General features: G+C 36.1%; 3 protein-coding genes across 3 annotated transcripts in view; 1 reads left to right on the top strand and 2 right to left on the bottom strand.

Annotated features, from left to right (window-relative positions):
- The window catches only part of SPATA1 (spermatogenesis associated 1), a 40,818-nt gene extending 39,508 nt beyond the window's left edge, over window positions 1-1,310 (bottom strand). The window contains 1 exon segment of the mRNA XM_079140147.1: window positions 557-1,310. The gene's annotated coding sequence lies outside the window, so the exon portion shown is untranslated.
- Window positions 1,311-1,501: 191 nt separating this feature from the next.
- On the top strand, window positions 1,502-9,577 carry GNG5 (G protein subunit gamma 5). Its single transcript, XM_079140123.1, has 3 exons — window positions 1,502-1,672; window positions 5,263-5,407; window positions 9,360-9,577. Exons 1-2 carry the CDS (start codon window positions 1,592-1,594, stop codon window positions 5,386-5,388), a joined length of 207 nt encoding a protein of 68 aa, XP_078996249.1. The 5' UTR covers window positions 1,502-1,591; the 3' UTR covers window positions 5,389-5,407; window positions 9,360-9,577.
- A 777-nt stretch (window positions 9,578-10,354) lies between these two features.
- Window positions 10,355-24,958, bottom strand: RPF1 (ribosome production factor 1 homolog). The gene is made up of 9 exons (XM_079139920.1): window positions 24,692-24,958; window positions 23,149-23,205; window positions 21,189-21,269; window positions 17,033-17,128; window positions 16,246-16,399; window positions 12,044-12,126; window positions 11,461-11,642; window positions 11,066-11,192; window positions 10,355-10,661 (listed from the first exon to the last, which is right to left on the bottom strand). The coding sequence occupies exons 1-9, from the start codon at window positions 24,917-24,919 to the stop codon at window positions 10,620-10,622; spliced, it is 1,050 nt and encodes a 349-aa protein (XP_078996046.1). The 5' UTR covers window positions 24,920-24,958; the 3' UTR covers window positions 10,355-10,619.
- Between the last annotated feature and the right edge of the window lie 121 nt (window positions 24,959-25,079).

Here is a 25,079-nt window from a genome sequence, read left to right as displayed (position 1 = left end):
TATTACTTGAAAACCCTTCCAGCACATTTTTAATTAAGTTTAGAAATATACTACTGTAAATAGAACTTTCTTTGAGGAAAGCTATTTGCGTTTTATCTTACACATCTATAAAGTATGAGTATTAGTAAACAAGGCACCAACAAATACTTTAAAATACCACTACGGAAAAAGAATACTTTTCGTATTTTTTTACCTATGTAATTTCATTTCATTCTTGAAAGCAACTCCAGAAAGTAAGCTTTATTATTTCATTTCAAAATGAGGAAACAGAGGTTCAGTGAGGCTTAAATGGTTGCTCAAGGATCCCACAGTAAGTAGCAGAATCAGAATTCAAAACCTGGTTTCTAGTCCCAGTTATTACATCTAAGAATTAAGTAACATGGTAAACTTACACTCTACATTTTTGTGGACGGATTTTCTATTTAGTAAATAAATTGTTTTGTTGATCGAGAAAAACTTATACATGATTTCCCCGCTATACAAAAAATTTTAAATGCATTCATGTTTAAATTATTCATGTTTATAGAAAACATTAATGTATTCGAAGATGGTCTACCTTTATAAAAATACAGTATTTTTATATTTAGCGTCATCACATAATACGTTTCCACGGGTAACAGAAGCACTGGCTGTGCTACTTTGTTTTGTTAAATCCTATCCCTCCTAAAAACTCCTTTGGGGTTCGATTTCAAGTAGGAAGTAATTACAACATAAATATAAAACAGCGAACTTTCTCGAAGCACAAAAACGTTTTATTTTGAAAAGTACAGTAAGACTTCTTCAAATGGGATGGTTTAACAGGAGATAGCTGCAATCTTCGGAGAGCACCCTGGCTTCTTCATAGCCTCGTCCAGAAAAACGATTCAAGAGTTTAAGAGGCGAAAAAAATCAAAAACCCCGAGATCTTTTCTCCAGCGCCGTCCTCCCCGCCCGCCGGGTACCCTGGGCGGCCACAGCGGGCTCCGTGCCCCTTTCCGTCTCCGGGTCCGCGGGTGGGAAGCGGGCCGAGGACGCCGTTGGACAAAGGGTGAGACTTCGGGACACGACTTACGGGGGTGTGCGGAAGACTCGCGCGGGGCAGTCTGGCTCCTCCGCCTCGGCCGGGCTCTCCCCTTCTTTCCCTCAACCCCTGCCGCAAACTCCCTGAGCACAAGGCCCTCCCGGCTCCTCGGCCACCAGAGCTTCTAGAGACTTTCAAACGTCTGACTTCCCTCACCGGTCCTCTTCAATGTCCCCTCGGGTCTCGGCGGCTAACCACAAGCTCCTTCCTTACCTCTCCCAAATCAGCCTGCCCGAGTGGGAACGAGAATAGTGGCATCCGGTCGTGCTGGCCTGCCCATGGACCCATAGACCGCTCCGCCCCTTCTTCTCTCGCTCCTCCTGGCTCGCGCTCCAGCAGACAGAGCTGGAACCACAGGCGAAGCGCGGCGCGCATGCGCGCTGAGGGTGGTGTCGCCCAGTACAGAACCGGAAACTTAGAGACAAAGTTCGGAGCCCCGCCTCCGCCGCTTGCTGCCCAGTCGTCTGGCCCAGCCGACCAGCGACCTGCCGACCCTCTGACTGACGAGTCGGCTCGGCCCTCGAATTCGCCATGTCTGGCTCCTCCAGCGTCGCCGCTATGAAGAAGGTGGTTCAGCAGCTCCGGCTGGAAGCCGGGCTCAACCGCGTGAAAGTGAGCGGGGGCGGCGGCGGAGCGGGGCGGGGGCAGGCGGAGGCGGCCGAGCCAGCTGGGGCGGGCGGGCACGCGGTGACTCTTGCTTCGGGGAGGACGCGCACTTGGACGATCGCGGAGCGGCCAGCTTTAGAAAAGTTACCGCGCGGGTCCCCGCGGTGGTTTGGGGGTGGGGGAGTGGGCCCTTAGTCCGCCCTTCCGCCCCAGGACTTTCCAAGGCGCGCTGGCCTTCGGGCTAAAGTGCAGCCCGCATTCCGGTCCTCCTCCCTTTCTCCCTCCCTCCGCTGTGACTCCTTGGCTGGCCCCGCCAGCTGCTGCTGGTCCGCGCCCTTCCCTTCCCGCTCCTCTTTACCATCCTTCACCAATTTTCTTCTCTGGACTGGGTATTTTAACCTTTGATTCAGGGCCGACTTATTACTCTTTCTTCATTTCAGATCTTTACCAAAACTACTCCCGTTGGTACTAGATTCTTTACCTCCAAATTCTCTAATCCACTGAACACATAGTTGAAAATGAATTCTTGTATAACTTAAAATTACATGTTAAGCCTATTTGTGTTCGAAATGCTCCCGGAGTCTTACTAACTTTGCCCGGTACAACCTCGAACAAAGGGTGCATTTCATACCTGGGCAGTTTGATTGGATCTGACCTTAAGGGTATCTACTGGTCTACATGCCGAGCAAGTGATAGGGTGATCCAGTATTGGTCTTACTTATTTTGAGGTCTTGGTAGCATTGGCTTTGTCTCGGAATATTTACTTTGGGGAAAAAACGTTTTGTTGGTGTTGGTATGACAACCTGACAGTGAAGTGCTTTTCAAGTGTTTATCTTTAAAATCCTAGACCAGTTGGCTTCTTTCTGGTGCAGTAAATAGATTACATGTGAAACACTTGTGATTAAAAAAAAAACAAAAAAACAGAAATTATAAATCACTACCCTGCTAGAAGCAGCAAGGTTCCAAGATGATTTGATTTTACACTCATAAGGCAAGTCTGTATTTCTCTCTCAAATATTTTGTGGAGTGAGGGCTCCTATTTAGAAATGTCAGGGACCTAGCGTACTTGGTCGTGGTAACCTCAGAAGGGAAGGGAAACTCCAATGTCTTGCTGTGGAATCTCCCTCACTTCCTGTTCTTGAAGTGTAAACTGCATTGTTGTTCATTTCTAATCCCCAAATTCTCACCTCATCCCAATGGTTTATGGTCAGTTTTGTCTGGATTGAGCTCTGAAATTTGAAGTCATCTGTTTCTTAACCATTATCATTCACATGTGCCTCTATCATAGATTGAAGTGAACCAGTAGAGACCAAAAAACAGAAAAAGACCCATGAAAGCAGTAAATGTAAGTGGTGCTGCTTAGCCTCTGCTGCCAAAGGAAATGAGTCCTCAGAAAATACTCAGAGCTTTACCTTGAAAATCCTAGTAGTTGCTACCTCTCCAGCTCCCCAGCTTGATCCTCCCTCATGTACCCAATTCTTCTGTAGATTTTTGACTTTGATCAATAAAATCACCACAAATGATTTGGTTTTGCAATTTTCAGTTTCTGCCTGATGTTAGGGCTGTAGCAAGGAGAGAGGGGCATCCCACTTTGGGATTTTAAATGAGTCTTCTCAGACACATTGCAAAGTGTGATTAGGTTCCATTTCATATTGTGCACCTATTTTATCTGTGCCTCTGTGGTAGGTGATTTCTTTCTGGTATTTTAAAACTAGCACAAACTTACTGCACTTAAACCTTTATGTATGAGTACAGTTGATAAAAATTATTACAAGCGCTTAACAGACTTTTCCCACAGATAGGTCAGGAGAGTGAGAAGGGCAACTAATAATTATGTCAGAATCAGTGTTTCAACTTTCTAGGTGGTGATTATTATTGTGCCTTGAAGGGTAGCAGCTTGTCCAGTGTCCAGCTTTAGTCTGTTTGAGGTTTCATCACTGCTTTGGATGCTTTTGTCACTGATCCCTTGTTTTGTATTAGATCTGTTATTAAAGTCTAAGCTTAAATGTCACATCATCTCAGTGTGGCATTTGGTACCCAGTCACTTTTGAACAAATCACTCTTTACTGCAGAGAACCTTGTCTTTTTCCCAGAACTGTCAGCTGCAATAGCAGGGATCTTGCTGTTCTTTATTCTCAGTGCCTAGAAGTAGAGCTGGCACATAATGTTGCCTGAGAAGTTTGTGAAAAGGAGTTAAGTTGGACCCTACCTACATTTGAAACAGAAAATAAACAGGCACTACACTGTCTGCTTACTGGGTCAATTTGAATGAAACCAAATTCTGTAGACTTGTGAAAGCTGATTAATGCCCATTCCCTTACTTTTAACAACACGTTTTTTGGGAAGAGGAGTAAGACATGTGGCCATTTGTAAAAGTACTTGGTACAAGGATTTTAAAAGTGCAGGTACTTCTTACTCATGGGAGTTAATAAACATAGAACTCATTATTGTGGACTGTTGTATAAGCCAAATATAAATAGATTGGAAAAGAGTTTAGATTATCAGGACGAGTATTCTTTTATCAGGTCTGGGATACAGCTTGGAATCTATAGGTGTTTTTGGTAGAGAGGGCATTAGTTATGGTATTGACTCTTTCAAAGGCCAGATAAGCAGGGCAGTGGACATTTCCAATCCCTCCTTAAGGATAACTAAGATAGAATGTATTAAATGATTACTTTTTTTCTATCTTAAACCTCAATTCAAGATTGAGAATATTGGGCATAGTAGTCATCCATGTTCTATATTCGGACCATTCAGCTTTTTATTTTGGTATTAGTGTACCATCAGATGTTACTGTTACAAAATTGTAGGTAGTGACAACTTTCTGCCCTGTTATGTGACTTAAAAGGCCAATAACAAACCTCAATTTAACAACCTTTCTGAGCAGCCTGCCTTTAAGAAACTGTGTTTGTCTCAATTGTGACTTAAAAATGTTCATATATGTACACGGTGCCCCCACCTAAGATTTAAGGCACATCTATGGTTTTATGCTTATTTTGTTGATATATCATCACCAAAGTATACAAGTAGTGGATAATTACGTGAACGGAGGCAGGCCTCTTGTAGTTTTAAATGTAAAGGAATATAGCTGTATAAATTTGAAGACTGGTATACTGAATGCATTCTCAGTGTGTTTGTTTTCCTAAACTCTGTGTTAGTTATTCTACATTATGTTCATTCACAGTAGCATTTTTGCCCAATTATACTGCTTTCAGGACAAAGTAATAGTTTGCTAGAATGTTAAGGCTGTTTTGTTTATTCCTATACTACCATGGACTGCTTTTAATTAAAAAAAAAACTAAGATGTTAAGTACTTAACAGCCTATTAATAAACAAGAAGTGCTATGCTTTGTAGATAGACTTAATGGTAGTTTGTAATGAATCATTTGATACTTTTAATAAGCAGGCCAAAGAAAACATACTATAAACTAGTTTTGTTTACAAGGAATGTTTGAGTCAGTATATGACTGTTACTTTTCATTCTGTCTTTTGAGGTAAGAGAAGTGCTATTCAGTACAAGTATTTTCAAAGATTTGAGAAAATCATTTAAACTTTACCAACTGGCATCTCCCCTCCCCCTCTTTTGTTGTGTATAGGTTTCCCAGGCAGCTGCAGACTTGAAACAATTCTGTCTGCAGAATGCTCAACATGATCCCCTGCTGACTGGAGTATCTTCAAGTACAAATCCTTTCAGACCCCAGAAAGTCTGTTCCTTTTTGTAGTCAAATGAATTTTACTGAGGTAAGTTTCCTTAAGTAAAACAAAATCCCTTTTTATTTGCAGCACTTATAGGATCATTCCATGCATTTTTGTTTGGCACTCCCAAGTTTCCAGTCTTTTTCTGTTTTGTGAGAAAGTGAGGATCTATGAAACTAGATTTAGTAGTCATGAACTAAATCATTTGTTTCATCACAAAGAGGGTTAAATACAGGACTTAATAACCAGAGGGTTTAGTTTTACTATAAAACTCCATTGTTATGATAGCCATGTGTTTCTTTTATAGCATTGGCTTAATGGCATGCATATTTTGGGATCCTCAACTACTAATTTTATGTACCTAGCAAATATTTAGGCAGTTTAAAAAAATCTGCAGCATCTATGGGAAATGATTTATAAAATACCACCAATTGATTTGGATAAATCCTGATTTTGCTGTAATAGAACCCAGCTATAGGGCAGTGGAGCAAAGAACTGGGAATTAGAAGAAAGGGGGTACTTACATAAGCAGATGTGGAGCCGCTGTATTTGGACTGAGGTTTTACTTTTTATTCTTGTTATGAAAAAATAAAATCTTAGAGAAATGAGGTATTTGAGTTTGTGGTGGTAGACACTGGATTAGATTTCTGAGGAGTAAGAAACAGCAAGAAACCAGGTGCTATTTTGTTACAAAACGCACATTTCTATGTGGTATTTGATCTCTTCCAGATCAGATATCATTGTGTAAAAATATATATTTGTCCAAGAGAGATGTGACCCCCCACCCCAAGAAAAGTTCTCTGGTAATTTACAATATGGATTCAAAGATGCTATCTTTTGCCATGCTGGGGATTGAACCCAGGGCCTCCAATATCCTGGCAAACAATATCCTGGCAAACACTACAGCTGAACTCCATAGCTACATTCCCACCCCTTTTTGAGATGGACTTGCTAAGGTTGTCCAGGCTGGTCTTGAATTTGTGATCAGTGCTCCAGCCCCCCAAGTTGTGTGTACAGCCATGCCTGGCTAAGGATGCAGTCTTTAAAAATCCTTAATATTTAAAATAGGGCATGTATTCACTAGTATTGAACTATGAGCATTAAACTTTAACAGTGCTTTAAAAAAAGATTTTGTATACAGCACACATCCTTTACTTTCTGATTTGAAAAGTTCAGGAAACTGCTTCCTAAAATACCTTGTTAAATAGATGTGCCCTCCCTAATTAAGCTTTGTAGTCTTGGGAGTATCCAGGAAGTCTGTGTATAAGTACAGTATGTCTCCAGTAAATATAGTCCTTGGTTAGGATGGCTAAGTTTTTTGAAACCCCAGGGTTTTGGTGGTGGTGGGGTGGGGCACTACCCAAAAACCCTTCAAGTAACAGATTTTTTTTTCATAAAGTCAACAGTTTAGCACTTTAATATTTAAGTCTACTTCCCTGCTTCTGGCAATATTAATTTCACTCTTCATGAGAATTTTAGGTGGTTCATGTTTTCTTGGTTGAGGTCCTTTTTTAAACTTTGGTCTTACTGTATTCACTTTACAAAGTGGTTTGTTTTCATTTAACATAAAATACTGTTAAGAGGTCTGGGTAGGCTGTTAATAGTTTCATTTCATAGGAATATATAGGTAAGTGTTGAAATGACTTGCTCAAGTTGATAAATGTGATTAGAATAAGAACCCAGATTTCAAAGTAAAATAATGTCTATTAACCCCAGCAGAATAAGAACATTATGGATACTATGATTCAAAGCAATTTTGGCTAAGGAAATCTGGGCATAAAAGCATTGCTTCTCAAAAACATGAATATATCTACAGATTACTTTATTCAGATACATATTATAATTCAGGAGGTCTTGAGGTGAGGTTCTTACATTTCTTATAAGCTCTCATTTTATATACTGATGTTGATGGTACTAGGTCTATACTGAATGGCATGGATATAAAACTGCATAGTAGTATTTACCCTTAAAAATGTAGCTCTTAAAACATTTGTGTGGCTATCATTTTTTTTTTAAATATGGTAAGTTAACACAGGCAGTACAAGAAAGAAAGCATGATCAGCACACCTAGAAATAACCAGTTAACATGTATTTCAAGAGCAAAATATTTTTTAAAAAATCTTATATTGTAGTTTTATATTCTACATTTTAAAAACATTTAATGAATTTTCCTATTTCATTAATCTTCATAAATAAATTTCCAGTGATAGCTTAAATGTATTTCATTTAATATTGAAGTTACTAAATTTGAAGCTACAGTGAAGCAGGCATCTTGGTTTCTATATGTATACTTCACCTCCAATATTAGGATTAATTTTAGAAGTAAAATTAGGCAAGGAGGAAGAAAAATTTAAAATTTTAATAGTACTTGATGGTTCCCACTGCTAATATAGTACTTTAGTAATTCAACAAGAGAATTATTATTTTTTTTTTTTTTTGCTGAACCCTTGCCCAACAAACCTTAGTCTATTTGCAATTAAGTGAAACTAAAATTCTTTTTACATAATTTTTTTCACCATACCATTTTGTTTGCCTCTTGAACAGGTTTTGAAAGACCTTAAATTTTCAAATAAATGCAAAGATGAACTATGTATCTACTTATACCTTAATTTAAAAAGTAAAACAGATCACATCCTTTTCTACCTTTATGTGTAGATAACTTCCCAGAAGTTGGTATGCCCAAGTTTTTACTTTTCACTATATATTTTATAGTTTTAAAACTTTTTTTTTTTTTTTGATATTGGGAATTTAACCCAGGGGCACTCAACCACTGAGTCACACCCCTAGCCGTTTTTATTTTTTATTTTGAGACAGGATCTCGCTGAGTTGTTAAAGGCTGGTTTTGAACTTGGATCCTTCTGCCTCACCCTCCCAAGCTGCTGGGATTATAGGCATGTGCCCCTGTATCTGGCATGAAGTATTGTTTTCTAAGGCATAATTACTACTGTTTTATTTTTGAGATTTGTGTTTATCTGTATAACTTTAAGTCATTTTAACCACTGTATAGGATTCTATTTATACATGAACCTTAGTTTATCCATTGCTCTACTGACATACATTAAGGCTGTTTCTAATCTGTTGAAACTATAATACCCTTGTACATGTTTTCTGTATGTTTATCTAGGCAAATAGAACTATGATTGCATTTTTTACTTAACTACTGCCAAACTGCTCTTCCAAATACTTATTGAGTTTCTACGGATGTTTAGTTTTCTTGATCTGAGACATATATGCACTTTATTATGATAGTGCTTTCAGCAGTAATCTTAGCAAGTTAATCTGTCAGTCTTTTTATTTGTAAAAAGTTAATACTGAGAATGGGTATGAAAATTAAGAGAAAGTTGGATTTTTACTGCCTACTACATCACAGGCTTTTCACATCCTGTTTTTACATTCTTTCTTAAAAATCCTGTGTTGTATCTGGTTTTGTTTTTTTTTTTTTTTAAATAAGTTTTCCAACAGGTTTCATTCAGTTAAAAGCCCTTTATAAAATATTTGAATGGATCCCTTAAAGATAATGCAGATACTCCCTTGATATGTGATAAGTGTTATATCCCAACAAACTCATGCCAAGTCAAAAATGCATTTAGTACACCTAACTTAACCAAACAGGATAGCTTAGCAACATAGTTACACTGTAGATTCAGTTATTTATACTTGTGTTCTTGTAGCAGACTGGGAGCTATGCTTCCTGCTTCTGCCTAGCACCCAGAGAGGATCATACAGAATATTCCAACCCCAGAAAAGATCAAAATTCAAAGCCTAAAAATATTATCTCCTAAATGCTTATTATTTTTACACCATCATAAAGTTAAAAGGGGACCATCTATATAAGAAGTATTGTTAAAGAAAAAAAAATAGGCAAAGGATAAGGATGTGAGCAATTTAAATATATACATACACAATGGTAAAACAATGGTAACTGCAAATATTCTTGGAAAAAATGTAAAAACCTATACTTGATACTTTAATTTGCCTTTTCCCCTCTTCCTTTCAGGTTTCCCAAACCACTGCTCAAGAACCAGTGAATATTCAAGAGAGCTAAATTTGAAGCCTGTACAAAAAGCTTCCCTATAACACATGTGCCATAATATAATCTTCTACTTTTGTCAGTCCTTAACATCTACCTCTCTGAATTTTCATGAATTTCTATTTCACAAGGGTAATTATTTTATATACACTGGCAGCAAAATACAATAAAATACTTAATATAAACTTTTTTTTTTTTTTTTTTTGCTTTATTATTGATATGAAATACACTATTGTGGGCTGGGGTTGTGGCTCAGGGGTAGAGCACTTGCCTAGCATGTATGAAGCACTGAGTTCGATTCTCAGCACCACATAGAAATAAATGAATAAAATAAAGGTCTGTCAACATCTAAAAATATATTAAAAAAAAAAATACACTATTGTAAGCTATTTGACACCTGAAGGGGTTTTTAGTTTTTTCATTGTTTCACCAATTCTTCTCATATTACTTTGTGCCTTACACTTTTAAGACTGCTAGGAAATTAAAGGTAAATTGCAAATCTTTATTCTTTTAAAGTTGGGGTAAGTTGAGTTATTTACATAACTTTTGTTTCAATATTTCCAATATTCTCCTTTCTGGGGATATTACCAGTTGTACTTAGCTAGTTATTTCCTAACAGATGGATCTGATTTAGTAAGAATGGTAGAGAAAAAATATTGGAAATGAAAATTTCATTAGAAGTAGTAAAAACTTTAGGATTTGAGACAGTACCTGATGTACGACAGTACCAGGTAATGGGGTTAAAAAGGAGCAAGATAATAGGAACCAAAGATTAACTTCAGTAATTTGTAAATTTGCTTAAAAGTTCTGATAAATCATGTTGAAATGTCCAAATTAAAATTAACACTATGTACATCAGACATCAGGGATCCAAAATTAATCTGGTAATAAATCAGGAATTACATGGTATCCATTAACCATTCTATTTATCTCCAGCCCACATATTTGGAAATACAGATGCAAAAGTTAACCTGAATCTTTATTTCAGTTTGAATTATTCACATTTGCCCCAAAGTAAGAAAGTTAAGTGTTAGGACACCTAAATGATTACTTCTAAATCTTCACCCAAATTACTTTTATTTGCTATGTAGAGTGGCAATTCACAGCATTTGGTCAACTTTTCAGACGTGAAGATATATGAAGTCAATAAATGCCATTTTGAAAAAGGTGTTCTATCACAAATAATTTGCCAAGTTCATCAAAATCCAATACTATTTCCTTAGGACTTTATAAATGGAATTTTCTTCGACTTGTATCCATTTCCCGGGGCTGAAAATTAGAAGGGAAAAAAATATAAAAACTATTTAGGTTAAGGTAGTAAAAACTAAACAGTTCTCAAGAAACGTGCAGTAGAATCACATAACACAGGCCTACAAACAACGCTATCCTCCACCGCCCAGCTGCTGCTGATCCAGTAGACCAGGGTCCCAAGAATTTTCATTGTTAAAGTGCTGTTACCAGTTCTGCTTTGAGAATCATTATCTTTTATGCTACTTCAAATAAATCAGTTAATCCTCAGACCCAGATACCATATCGGATTGATTCCTTCTAACCCAGGGGAAAAAACTCAGAAGCACATTTTAAGGTATAAGTCTCAAAGTTGAAAGCAAAAGATTTCCTTTTCATCACATTTAAAATGATTTAAATGGGTTTTTCAAAAAGCAAGCACATACCTTATGTACCCATTCATATTCTCCATATTTAGAATCAAAGGTTCCTTTCTGAAGTGACCTTAATTTTAAGGTAAAACGTGGTCCAAGTTCCTGAATTCCCACTTTCTTTTCACTCTTGAATATATATCTTCAAAGACAAAATAAGTTAATGCTAAAGAAATAGTAGTTGAGCTCATTCAGACTATAATTTCCTTATGACAGAACTTAAAAGATTTGTCATAATATATTAGAAAATAGGTTCACGTTAAAGGATTGGGGATGTGGTTCAGTGGTAGAGCACCTGCCTGGCAATGTGGAAAAACCCTGTTTGATTCTCAGTACCACACACAAAAAATAAAATAGTTCATGTTGAAAATGTATTTCATGATTGATTAAGTCTGGAGTACATTCCTCACCTGTGAAACCTGAAGAAGATATAATCACGCTGATTGTGGAATGTGGCAACCTGCCTTCCGATAAATTGAGGATCATGGGGAAAGAGAGAAGCAAACATACGTCCAATTGAATGACCCAGTCTTGTAGTAAAATTATTCAGAATTATTTCAGGTACATGTTCTGTGGGGTCTTTGCCTCTTCTCTAAAAAAATTGTGGAAAAATCACAATAACAAATTAAGCTATTTATCAAAGCAATACCTTTCAGTGCAATTTCAAGTCTTAGAATTTAGAGGAGAATTTAGAGGTAAAACGAGATTTTAGAGTTACTGTTTTTTGGTTTTTTAAGTGACAACCACAGATGGCACAAACCAATCAAGTAAGATGCAGAGTACAACACCAAAAAAGTCAGAAAATCAATTTCTTATTAAAGAGGGCTATTTCCTGTCTGCCACAACTCATCATAGTAATAGAAGAAAACTGTCAGTAGGTAAGACTATTGCTTTAATCTGGAGAACGAATATAATTTTAAAATCAACATGATCTATAAGACAATCTATTCAAATAATATAAAATCAATACCAATCAAGAGTGCATAAACTTACCTTGATTTCTTTACGAAGACGAACACTGCTCATTTTAAAGTGAGCAGTGGGACCATTTGGCAAGTGACTCAAAATAAGTCCATCTGTTAATAAACGTTAAGAAACACATTTTAAATTGTTTTAAAATAATTAGTGGTATGGTTTGGATGTGAGGTATCCCCCAAAAGCTCATGTGTGAGACAATCCAAGAAGGTTTAGAAGAGAAATTATTGGGTTAAAATGAGTGGTAATTAAAGGTGAGTAGAGTGTGGCTGGAGGTAGCCTTTGGGAGCGTGCCTCTGGGGTATATATTTTATATTTGGTGAATGGAGTCACTGCTTCCTGATCTTCAGGTGAGCTGCTTCCCTATGTCCCACTCTTCCTCCCTGCTCAGTCTCACCTCGGGACCTGAGGAATGGAGTCTGCTGCCTGTGAACCAAGACCTCTGAAACCAAGAGACCCTAAATAAACTTCTCCTCCTCTATACTTGTTCTGGTCAGGTATTTTAGTCACAGCAGCCAAAATGCTGACTAAAACAACTAGTCTCCTATATGTCCAAAGGGCCTTAAAAATCTGAAGCGAATAGGTGAATGCATATATTCCTCTGGGGTTAATAGGTTTTCCTATTGTATCAAAAACTCAAAACACATCAGTGAACCAAATCTTTTAAAGAAAAGAGAGTAGTTCTGCATTTTGCTTTTAAAAGTAAGAAATAGTCATTGCTCTCAAAAAGTACCTTGGGCTTTCAGCTGAAGTAGGGAGAAAAAAAGCTACTTAAGGATCACTACTCAAGCAGGAATAATGTAGTAACATAAACCATATGTTTCCTCTCTCTTCAAAAGACTCAACCCTAAAAATGCCATTTTTTTAACGTTTGTATAATTAGGATATGCTATCAGCTTAGAATATGCCACGAGATCAGAAATGCTTAAGTGTTCTTGTTGAAATCAAGGTTATTAATATTTGAGTTTATTTACTGCACTACAAATTTAAGGAAGTAATAACTACTTACTGTCTACCATAAAAAGAATTAAGCCAGACATACTAAACCACAAATAAAATATGTGACATCTACCTATGATCAGCAAGGATGGCAGCCCAAGGACTAAGAATCCCAGCTACAACAAACTACGATTATTACCCATTCAACATTCCTTAAGTCTAGTACAGCAAGGCTTTAACCTCTCCTTTTCTTTCCCATGAATTAGTTTTGGCTATTGTCCATTTGTACTTTAATGGCTATGGCCTGGGCTTTCAATTTATAGTGTGCTTTTTGAGTTTAATAAAAATTTTCAAACATTATTTCATCTGATTCTTTCAAAAATTGAACCTTAAATGTAGGTCAGAATCAAGACTGGGACTGGGGATGTAGCTCAGTTCCTAGAGTGATTGCCTGTCAAGCCCAAGGTCCTGGGTTCAGTCCCTAGCACCCCTGCCCCACCCCCCCCAAAAAAAGTCTACCTGTACACAACATGAAATATTTTCAAAACAGATGTTGCTATTCCCCCATCCCACCAAATCTTAATGCTCTCACCTTCACAACTTCTCATTTCTACAGCTTCCTCTTTACCCTGTTGTTATCTCAGTTGAGATTCTTGAAATTTTCCACGTTTATCACTGAAAACAATATTGTGGTTGGTTCTAATCCTTTCTCTTTCAAGTACATTCTATTACAAGTACCTTCTAATACAGACTAAATCAAGTCTGGATTTAGGCCTTGGTTCTCCAAGTAATAAGCTAAGTGACTGAAGTGTCATTTCATCTGCATCATAGTTTCTCATATGTAAAGTGACAAACTAGATACCTTCACGGTCTCAATAGCTGTAGCTAATTTAATGTTCTGTGGTCACTGACTCAAAGACATCAATATGACACTCATAATGTGGCTACAAACTGCCTTTCTTATTTCCCCTCTTTGCCTCTCCAACTATTTCCTGATTGGTAGGCACCCACAGGATCTTATTTTTTTGGTACCAGGGATTGAATTCAGGGGTACTGGACTACTGAGCCACATCTCCAGCTCTATTTTGTATTTTATTTAGAGACAGGGTCTCATTGAGTTGCTTAGTGTCTCACTTTTGCTGAGGCTGGCTCTGAACTCCTGATCTTCCTGCTTCAGCCTCTCGGGCCACTGGGATTACTGTGCCACTGTGCCTGGCCACCCACACAATCTTATATTGCATGCTAATCCTATCAATGCTTTTTGTGTGTGTGTGTGCTCATTTTATTTTAAATATTGGCAGCATTTTATTCATCCTAAGATTCACTGCAAATCCCACCTTTATATAGTCAGAATTCTCCAAATCTTAGCTATCATTGTTATTTACCATAGCACTTGCCACTTAAAATTTAGTCAGAAAATGCCTTTCTTCCAACTATCTTCCAACTCTTGGAAATAAGTCTGTTTCTTTCAAATGTTAGTGCCTACCACATCACATACCAGCAAACATTTAAATTCTTTCTTTTTAAAGATTCACCATAGGTTCAACTTCATGAAGTATAGAAGTGTTTCTGTATCATTTGCATACCGAGAAAATAATCAAATATTAAGGGGACTAGGAGATGTAAAGGTAATTTCTTCTAACCCCAATCAAGGCTTAAAATCCTTTCTAGAATATTCCCACTAAGATGTGGTTTATGTCAAAAGCAAAGTACAAAATTTGAACTCATCAGTTCCTTAAAAACTTTTCTGGTACCTACATTGTACAAAAGGTTTTATGTTATTGCTAATCCCTTACACAAATCATGTAAACGAAACAAGAAGTCACGCCTATTTCAGTCAGTAAAGAGGAAAAGAGGCTGACAGCTTACCCTAGAAGGTATCCAATATGGTAATCAGAAAATTATATATTCTAGTAAAAAAGACAATACAATTTTATAAGGAAAAGGCAATATAAGTTTTCTAAAGAACACAGAGGGTATAAATGAAATCTGTGTGTCGACATGAAATATCTCAATAGAAAATTTATTGAATTGGTGAATGCCTGCTTCTTAGCAAAGAGTTTCTGCAATCTTGAAATGGTTTAACTGACAAAGAGGAAAACAGACCTTGGCATTTTATCTTGGGGGACAGTTAAAATAAGTAGCATCTATTTTAAAAATGGGTCTTTTCTGGATTAGTTAAGTGTTCAAAAGCTTTTAGTATGGTACATTAATCTGGTTAAGCCAAATTATAACATGGCCAACAAAATACCACATAATACCAATTTTTGCAATTTTTGTTTCTTGAAAACTACTAGTATAAGTGAATAAAGAAATAATTTTCAGTTACATTGAAAATAGTAACAATAAAAATTACTTACATTTAAAAATTAGTCTTTTAAAAGTTATTTAAAATATTCAGGGTTCACTGATATAAAAAGAATGTTGTTCCATGGTGAGAAAGTCCTGTTGCTATTTTTTGTAAATCCTTAATTTTTGTAATTTAAACTCAAATTGGTCATCTTTAAAAGATACTGAATTCATAGATACTCTTCAATAAGTAAGTAAAACAATAGCAACAACAAAAATAAACCCAGATACCTTTATTTAGTCTCTTATTTCAGAAATAAGTTGGTTCAAGTGACACATTTACCTCAAATCTGAGAATCACAGGAAAAGACTGTTACTGGCATCCAAAACACCACCAACCACACAACATGGGTTCAAATTCCTACTTAAAAACTGTGATATCAGCTTTGGTAACATAAAATCTAGCCATACCAAAAGATATGTAGATCCCCCACTGACTGGGTCAGCCCTTTCATGACTCCTTTCCAAACAACTGTCCTTCTGTACTAAGCACTCCTCCTCTGCCTTATTTATCTCATTAACACTTACCATTTTAGATCCAACTTAGGCATTTCTGTGAAGTCTATCCTCCCTGATATCCCCAAGCAGATTGCACCAGCAACAGGATTTCCATTACATCCTATATTTCTCTCCTTACTTATTCCATCCACACTCTATTTTGTTAGTTTACATGTCTATTACTATGACTGAATTCCCTGAAGGCTGATTGTCTCTTTTATTTAAGGATTAAAACAATGTCTTGGGTATATATGTTCCTGATAAATGTTTGATGAATAAAAAGAAAAAAAAAATCAGTTTGTAGAATCTTAGAGATAATTTTTTGGAAAAAAAATTATGTTCTACAAGTATAGGGAATAGTTTCTTATTATCTTAAACATATTTTAAAACAGAGTGAGAGAACAGACAGGAAAACTAAAGAATAAAAAGAATACTTGGTGTTTTACGATCTTCATTAATCACAATGAGATCTGTGAAATCTCTTGAGATGCACTGTGGAATAATTTTTTTCAGAGCCAGTCCTCTTCTATAATAAACATGTGAGTCTGGTATAACTGTAGAGAGCTGTTCACAAAGTCGTACTGTTCTCTGTAAAACAAAATAGCAAATATTCTCTAAAGTACAAAAGAATGTTATGTGGTATATATTCACAAGGAAAGGAATGATGATGATGATTATTATTATAGTGTAATTAATAGAGAACAAGATTAGGAAAAGAATAAAATCAGAACAATATTTCATCTTTTATCAAAGATTAATCATCCTAAAGCATTAGTTCTCAAAAAGGAGTGATTTCACTCCACCAAGAGACATCTGGCAATGTCTACACATTTTTATGGTTGGTTACTGGCATGGAATGGATAAAGGCTGGGGATACTGCTAAGCATCCTATGATGAACAGCTCACCCTCACGAAGAATTACCCAGCCCAAAATGTTAACAGTATTCAGGTTGAGCAAACCTATCCTGAAGAATCATGCTTAGTGAACTCATATCCTATCATCAGTTATTTTTACTTAGCTTATTCACAGGTATTATCTAAGACAATTAACTAACTCTTTAAATAGTAGTAATTTAAGTAAATTAAGAACCCAAGGGCTGGGGAGATAGCTCAGTTGGTAGAGTATTTGCCTTGCATGCACAAGGCCCTGGGTTCGATCCCCAGCACCGCAAAAAAAAAAAAAAAAAAAACCCCAAGATTTATACTAATGGATTTGTTTACCCCGTGAGGTCTATCTGATGTTGTGATGAGAATCTTGGGAGACGTTTGCCTGTTGAAGTAAGAAGCAAATTCATCTGTAGCTTCATCATAAGCAACCTGCAAACAGGGAAGAAAATTTTATATCAAACAAGTATGCTCTACTGGTCCTAAATTTTAAAGCACTATTTGACCACCTAGTTGACATGATCTAAAGAAGACATAGGAGGAACTGATGTTAATGGCAACATGAACAGGGTGGATGGTTCTGTGTCTGTAGAATACAAGTATAAGGGCTGGGGTTGTGGCTCAGTGGTAGAGAGCTTGCCTAGCATATGTGAGGAACTGGGTTCGATTCTCAGCACCACATATAAATAAAATGAATAAAATATAGGTCTAAAAACAACTAAAAAAATTCAAAAAAAAAAGAATACAAATATAAAACTAAATAAAATTGTCAAAAATTATTTTAAGACACAAACGGAGTATTGTGGTTTAGGTAAGAGATGTTCCCCCAAAAGCTCACATGAGATGCAAGAAAGTTTAGGGGTGAAATGATTGGGCTATGACAGCCTTAACCTTATCAGTACATAAAACCACTTGAATGGATTAACTGGGTGAGAACTGTAGCAGGTAAGATACGGCCCCAGGATGTGGGTCACTAGGGGCATGCCTTTGAGCTATGTATTTTGCCCCTGGTGAGCAGAGCTTAGTCTGTCTGCTTCCTTGGGGTCATGTCCTGAGCTGCATTCTTCCACCACTCTTCTGCCTGTGATGTTCTGCCTCACCTTGGTTTGAGCTATTCCATCTCTCTCATTAGTTTGGCTGGTGAAAACAGTAACAACTTCAAGGGTGATGGCAGGTAAGAACTACAGTCTTGGGCTCAGAGGTGACAGACTGGACCAAGAGAGGGACAGAAATTTGTGGGGTGGAGGTAAAAACCCACATAGCCAATTCAGGGTTATAGACCCAGTTCAAGGTGGGTGTGAACTGGCCAGAAATTTAAAGGGGTGCTCTGGAAGTGAAAGAGCCATAGAGTGGTCAAGATAGCGGCTCCATAATCCATGGTTCTCACACATGTATTGGGGATGACTTGAGAATCCACTTAATGTGAAAGGCAAGGGAGACTTGAGAACTGATTGTGACCTTGAAGGCATTCCTCAACCATACACAGCTCAGATAGCAAAAAGTATGTATGTCTTAGGGGCCTGAGGTGTCTCAATACACTCACAGACCATTAAGCCACATAAACACAGGAACAATTCCTAGGGAGAAAGGTTAAAAATAATTTTTAAAAACTGAGCAGAGATATTGCGCTACTATTGAGGAGACAGATCCCATGGGTTAAGACCAGGAAAAGTAATAAAACAACTATCCCTGAAACTGGAATTCAGAGATGCTGCACTATTTGGTCTAAAATGTCCAATTTTCAACCAGAAGAATTATTAAGCATAAAAGAAACAAGAAAGTATGACCCATAATCAGGAACAAAGCAGTCAATAGTTATTGAGTGGGTTCAGGGTTCAGATGTTGAATTTAGCAGCACTATTTAATACATTATAGCATTTAAAGGAAAACACAGTCTAATAGCAAATCTGACAATGAAGAAGAATCAATGAACCTGAAAACTGACAAATACACATAGTTTGAAGAACAGAGAAAACAACTATAAAAAGTGGAACAAAGCTGTGAAAACCTGTAGGATAATGTCAAATATTTCAGTAGTAGTGTAAAGGGAGTTCCCTGTAGGAGGAAAGAGAAAGGGGCAGAAAAAAATATTTGAATAATGGCAAAAACACCACACATTTAATGAAAAACTATACAAGAAGCTCAAAAAATCCCAATAGGGGAAAAAAAAAAATGATACCTAAACACATGAAAATCAAACTGCTAAAAGTCAACACCAGAAAATTTTGAGTGAAATAAAAGAAGGCACAGGGACGTGAGGATTAGTGGAAATAATAAAGGTTAAAGTGCAATGGAAGGATATGTTCTAAGGATTAAAAGAAAAAAGCAAGAATTTTATATTCTGCAAAATTGTTTTTTAAAAATGAAAGCAAGGGCTGGAGATGTAGCTCAGTTGGTAGAGTGCTTGCCTCACATGCACAAGATCCTGGGTTCAATCCCCAGCACCACACACACACACACACACACACACACACACACATACACACAAAGCAAAATATTCAAATTTCCAGATAAACAAAAAATGAAAAATTATAGTTTTATTAAACCTGCTATAAAAACAAAGATTAACAGAAGTCCTACAAGCCAAAAAGAAAATGACACTAGAATAGTAACTCAGAATCAGAGAATGAAAAAAAGAGTAAATAGTCCATGAAAGACTGTGTATATATGTATACTCTTGATTTCCTTGCAAACCATGAAATTTTTTTAAGAAGGAATTATGACACTAGGTTTATAACATAGATATTGTATACTCAAAAACAATAACAAGAACAAGGTGGAAACAAAGCTGTACTAGTACAAACTTGTTGAATTTTACCAGAATTGTGTCATCTTTATTGAAGATGCATGCTCTAATTTTTTTCTGTTTTGTGTTGGGGTTTTCACACACTAAACAAGCAGCACTCTACCACCAAGCTATACCTCCAACCCCAATGCATAGTTTGAAAGTCCCAAACATGTAGAAATCATAATATGAGATGGAAATGTTAGTTATCATGATTTTTCATTATGTACTGTATACATGTAACAAATTATCATAGTGTACCCTATAAAATGTCAATTAAAAAAAAAGAAAACTAATGATTACAAGAAATCATCAAAGCTGCCATTATAAGAGATACTAAGAGTTAATAATGAAAGTTTAACATTTTAAGAGTTGTGGGGAGTTTTGTGGCCTTAACTGCTCATATTAGAAATGATAAAGAATGTGCACATCAATAAAACAAAACAGAATAAATGCAAGGAAAATAGAAGGAAATAAAATATAAGTGAATTAGAAAACAACATTTAGTAGAGAAGATCAAAGAAAAGAGTACTTTAGTTATGTCTCTGATAAAAAAAGGACAAAAAGAAAATGTCCAATAAATAGAATTAGGAATGAAAAGGGTCATTACTATAGTCTTGCTTATGAACACTGATACATATTAATTCTAAGCAAAGTATTCACAACCCCAAATAAGATTTCAGAAGAAAATAAAATATCATAACCAAAATGGGCTTATGCCCCAAACACAAGACATTTAATATAAGAAAATCAATAGATGTCATCTGCTAGGAGAAAAACCATATGATCATCTCAATACCTGCAAAACAGAATTCAATAACATTCTACATTCATTCATGATGAGGCAAAACAAGCATAAATGGAATTTCTTTAACCTATAAGGAGAAGCTATCATTGATGACATAAACATTAATGATGATACATTAATGATACACCAGCAGTATTCTCTTTCAAATCAGAAAAATGGCAAAGACACCATCATAGCTTTGCTATTTATCTAACATTATCCTAGAAGTTCTAGTGATCACAAAGTAGGGAAAAAAATAAAGCATTAATGGACTGAAACTGTCATTTGGAGAAATGATTATCTACACATAAAAATGAAAACAGTATTGAGACAAATTATTCAAAAATGAGTTTAGGTAAACTACTGGCTAGAAGACCACTATTCAAAATTCAACTATATTCTAATAAATCAGTGAACAAAACAATTTTCAAGAGATGCAATTTACACTAAGAAAAAAAATCATAAGATACTCAGGAATAGCTCTAACAAGATTTAAGGTAGTCTTCCACTTTGCATGTCATTTCTTTAGATAGTTTGCAAGAGTTTTATGAGGATGCAAAAAAGTACCATCAAATGTTATCCTTAGGTACTAAAATGTCCAACAAACACTATAAACACCTGCAATACAGGGATTCTTTTAAAATATTAAACACACTATTCAGATATTAAATGACAAATTTAAAATTTTACCTAGTCATAAAATTCAATGCGTTTGTAAAAAATAAATATTTACTGAAATTTTCTATAGCAGTACTGGGAAAAATCAATTATGAAATAACTTGTACCAAAAAAGATAACATGCCGACATTATAGCTGGATCGATATATTATACAACTTAGCCAGCCAGCAAAATGTTAACATATCAACATATAATTTATCAAGGAGGATCATTCAAATTCATTTAAGGCTTCTAACATTACCTCTTCATCATTAGGGTCTACTATAGTTTCATCATAGACACGTTGGTTGTCAATGGTCTTAGGTATAGGCTTTGGTGGGGCCTAAATAAAATGAAAGGATAAGGTTTTACAAACAAGCATTTTACATTAGGTATTTTATATTACAGTTTGGGAAGAAAGAAATTCATAAATAAATTAAAAACATAATCTATTCTCATTTTAACCCATTGCTACCCATGCCATGCAGCTATATTAATCCTACTAACAAAACTGAATAATAATACTGCTTTTTAACAATCTGAGCAGACATTTACATAACAGAAAAATGACTACTGTTGAATTATATGGTTTAAAAACTAGGCAGAAGTAGCAGAGAAGTAGGGTTCACAATAATTAACTACTAATGAGAAAAATATCAAACACAAAGCAAACAAAAAGATGGAAATATTATAGAAGTATATATATGTATATAATTTTGTTTCAAAACTTTTAGACAGCTTGTCAGAAATATACAGCAAAATCTATCCATAGACCAAGTAATTCTACTTTGGGGAATTTATGGTAAGTAATAAAAAAGGGCGGGGGTGGAGACGCCTATAAAGAAGCATCACTACATATAGTATCACTATTTCTAATGAAAATAAACAATAAATAAAAGAAATATCCAATATGAGGGTAATTACTATAGATATTACAGCACATTAACATGATGGGATACTGCTAGAATAAGTCATCATGCACACTCAGCTTAGATGAACAAATTATATAAATGACTATCAAGGATCAGAAACAGAACTAAACAAATACACTTTCTAAAAATAAAAGTAATGAACACTAGCAAAGATATGAAGAAAGAATGAATTAATAAACTAGCTAGGATTTTATTTTTTGTTACTCTGAAATAAATGCTAAAAGTTTTACGTTATCTTTAAAGAAGCCAATTCTAGGAAGTCATCTTCCAGTACAAAAAAATGAAAATAATATTTTCAAGAGACATAAGACATTAATTTGCTATAAATGACTATTGAAGAGTTTCAAAGATGCTAACATTGATATATAAAATTTTGCAGGTCAAAATAGTCTAACAGTGATAATTTCATATGATTTAACCTAATACTACTAAGAGAATGCATGAAAAAGTATTTAGTTTATATATAGTCAATATTCTTCCTCTTCCTTAGAAAACCTTATTTGTACTTGATACCTTATTTTACAAGAGATTAGAGTGGGTAGATTTTAAAATGTTTTCAAAATTTTGCAAGTATAAATTATAACCTAGAAGTAGGTATAAACAAAATGAAACTAAGTGAAAATATAACTTAGCTGTGCAACAAATGTGAGAGTATTTAAATAGTGCTTTTAAAAAATTTCAATAAAATATTTCATTTCTTATTACTATAAAAGTCACCAAATTCTTTTGTAACGCATTCTTTGCTCTTTTCTTTGCAATAATCCATCCAGGTCTCACCCTGCTCCCACTCTATACAGGTTCATATTCTCTTTATCAGCTCTCATTCTTACCTAACTCCATTCTACTACAGAAAAAAGACTCTGTCCTGCCTTTTCACACCCTTGCCTGACAAAAAACCTCTGCTTCAAGTCATAAAAACTAAAGCCCAAAATGTTATGAGGAGTTTTTCCATTCCCAAAGTCAGGGAGGGGTGTGCCTCTAAAACATACAAAGAGTCATCCAAAATACCATAATTATGCTTACTGTTTAGGTACACATACATAGTAATGGTATAAAGAAGTGTATGGAAAAAATAAACAATTTATATAAATGACTGTCTTTGGAGGGAAAAGCCATCAAGAAGCAAGAAAGGAGCTTCCAACATTATTTGCTAAACTATAAAGGACAGAAAAGTGTTTGCTATGTTATTTTTGTACCTTTCTATAGATCCGAAATAGTTCACAAAAATTTAGAAGAATGTTATCAATGTAATATCCAAGATAGAAAACAGATGACTAAAAATTTACTTACCTTATCACCAAGAGCCTCTCTCTCTTTTTTCAGTTTTTTCTTGGCTGCTAACTTTTCCTGAGGGGATAAAAACAAAAGAACAATATTAAGAAACTACAGGTTATATCACAATGCATATAAGGCTATGAATACGGGCTGGGGAGATAGCTCAGTTGGTAGAGTGCTTGCCTGGCAAGCACGAGGCCCTGGGTTCAGTCCCCAGCACCACGAGAGAAAAAAAAAAAAAAAAGGCTATGAATACAATTACAAATCGATAATACTATGAATACAACATTAATGATTCATTCAAATAATCACCTATAGATTTTTATAGCTAAATCACTATAAGCCAATTAATAAATTTATTTAACAAAGACCTTGCTTCTTCAAAAAAGTATAAATTGGCAACTTTGAGCATTTAAAAATTTCACCAACATTTTTACTATACAGACTCAAAAAATTAAATTTATGAAAGTGCAAAATGTGTATCCAAACAAGGTAAAAAGTTTTGTTTTATAGGAACAGTTACATCCTAGAGACCATGGTTATGATTGCTGATTTTGTTGGAATGTACTAAAAATAGAAGTGGGAAATGAGTTTTAGGTTGCTTCCAATAAAGTTACCACTAATTATCCTTATATTTTATAATCAAAATATCCTTTTGAAATTAAAAATGTGCAAGGTCGGTTAGGACTATTTGTTATATATCAGTATCTTCTGATTTCTAGACAGAATGCATAACACACAACAGAAAATACTCTTTCTCCCCCACCACTGCCAACTGACCCTCAATCCATTGTTTCTGAAGTCGTAGTCCCAAGAAGACTCCTAGGATTTCCCACCCCCATACTTGCAATACTAGAATAGTTAGATGTCCTTTGAGTGTATAACAGTAGCATAATGGCACTTATGATATATGAGAATCAATCCCTGGACTCAAAAAGTCTAGTAAGAGGACACAGGCAAATAAAAAAAGAATATTATATGTGCATTTCTATAAGTAAAAACAAGCAAATGCTTTCCTCCAACAGCAATTTAGCCACAGATCAGCGCTAGGACCTTAGGGAAGTCGTTTAAACTTCTGCATTTGTTTGTTTACCCAGTGCTACAAAGAACAAATACAATTACTAGAAACTTTACAGTACTAACTTCAGTAAGAGGTGCTGCAGGAATCAGAAACAATATTTTAAACTTGATATGTATCGCCTGTATCACGAATTCTGAAAACTGACCAACGTTGAGTAGGCTGGGTAAAACAGAGCGACTTTTTGGGCAAAGAGAGAATAATTTTCACTAGGAAACAGGACTGCGGATTTTCCTTCTAAGCGGAGAAACCTAGAAAGGAGCACTCCACCTAGGTGATCAGGCAAAAGGTTGTACAACAGTCTCCAAAGCAGAGCGAGGGCGACAGAACACGTGAGCCGCGAGCATCATCCTTCCGGATCAACCACCGTGCACTCTTCGAACAACCGGCTCCCCAAGACCACACTAGAGTCTGTCAGCCCCCAATCCTCCACCCGACGCACACCACGCATGCGCCCAGCCGCCACCGACCCTCCCGTACTTTCCGCTGTTGTTGCTTCCACCGCGTGAACATCAAGTGTCGTCGCTGTTTGTTCTTAATCTCCGAAATGCTGAAGCCTGGAGGAAAAGCAGCGGATTTCGGGGGTTGGACCTCGTTTTCTGTGGCCCCATCCCCAGTGATTGCAGCCTCTTGAGGTTTTTCGGTAGCAGCTTTTCCTTTTAGGCTTTTCTTCCCGCTGCCGCCACTCTTTTCCCCGGGCCTTGCCATGTTGGGAGCTGCTTTTCTTCCGTACGGAAACGGAAGTCCCTCATCTCTCTGACCCGCTCCCGTACGGATTTACTTCCGGGGTCCTGAGAATCTTATTAAAAAAGTAGACCTCTTTGTGGGGCCTTCAGACTTTTAAAAAGGTGCCCAAATTGAGTGCAGG

Source organism: Sciurus vulgaris, assembly GCF_902686455.1.
Source record: "Sciurus vulgaris genome assembly, chromosome: 1".
NCBI lineage: Eukaryota > Metazoa > Chordata > Mammalia > Rodentia > Sciuridae > Sciurus > Sciurus vulgaris.
The sequence above is the reverse complement of the archived record's forward strand: the minus strand, read 5'-3'. Positions and strand labels throughout refer to the sequence as shown.

What these genes read in the sequence shown, in the direction of transcription:
- RPF1 (XM_079139920.1), bottom strand. Translation starts at nt 24,919, where the DNA reads ATGGCAAGGCCCGGGGAAAAGAGTGGCGGCAGCGGGAAGAAAAGCCTA. An exon ending in GGAAGCAACAACAGCGGAAA is followed by an intron (nt 23,206 to 24,691) that starts GTACGGGAGGGT and finishes TTATCCCCTCAG; the next exon opens with GAAAAGTTAGCAGCCAAGAA. An exon ending in AATATGAATGGGTACATAAG is followed by an intron (nt 10,662 to 11,065) that starts GTATGTGCTTGC and finishes TCTAATTTTCAG; the next exon opens with CCCCGGGAAATGGATACAAG.
- GNG5 (XM_079140123.1), top strand. Translation starts at nt 1,592, where the DNA reads ATGTCTGGCTCCTCCAGCGTCGCCGCTATGAAGAAGGTGGTTCAGCAG. An exon ending in CCGGGCTCAACCGCGTGAAA is followed by an intron (nt 1,673 to 5,262) that starts GTGAGCGGGGGC and finishes TGTTGTGTATAG; the next exon opens with GTTTCCCAGGCAGCTGCAGA.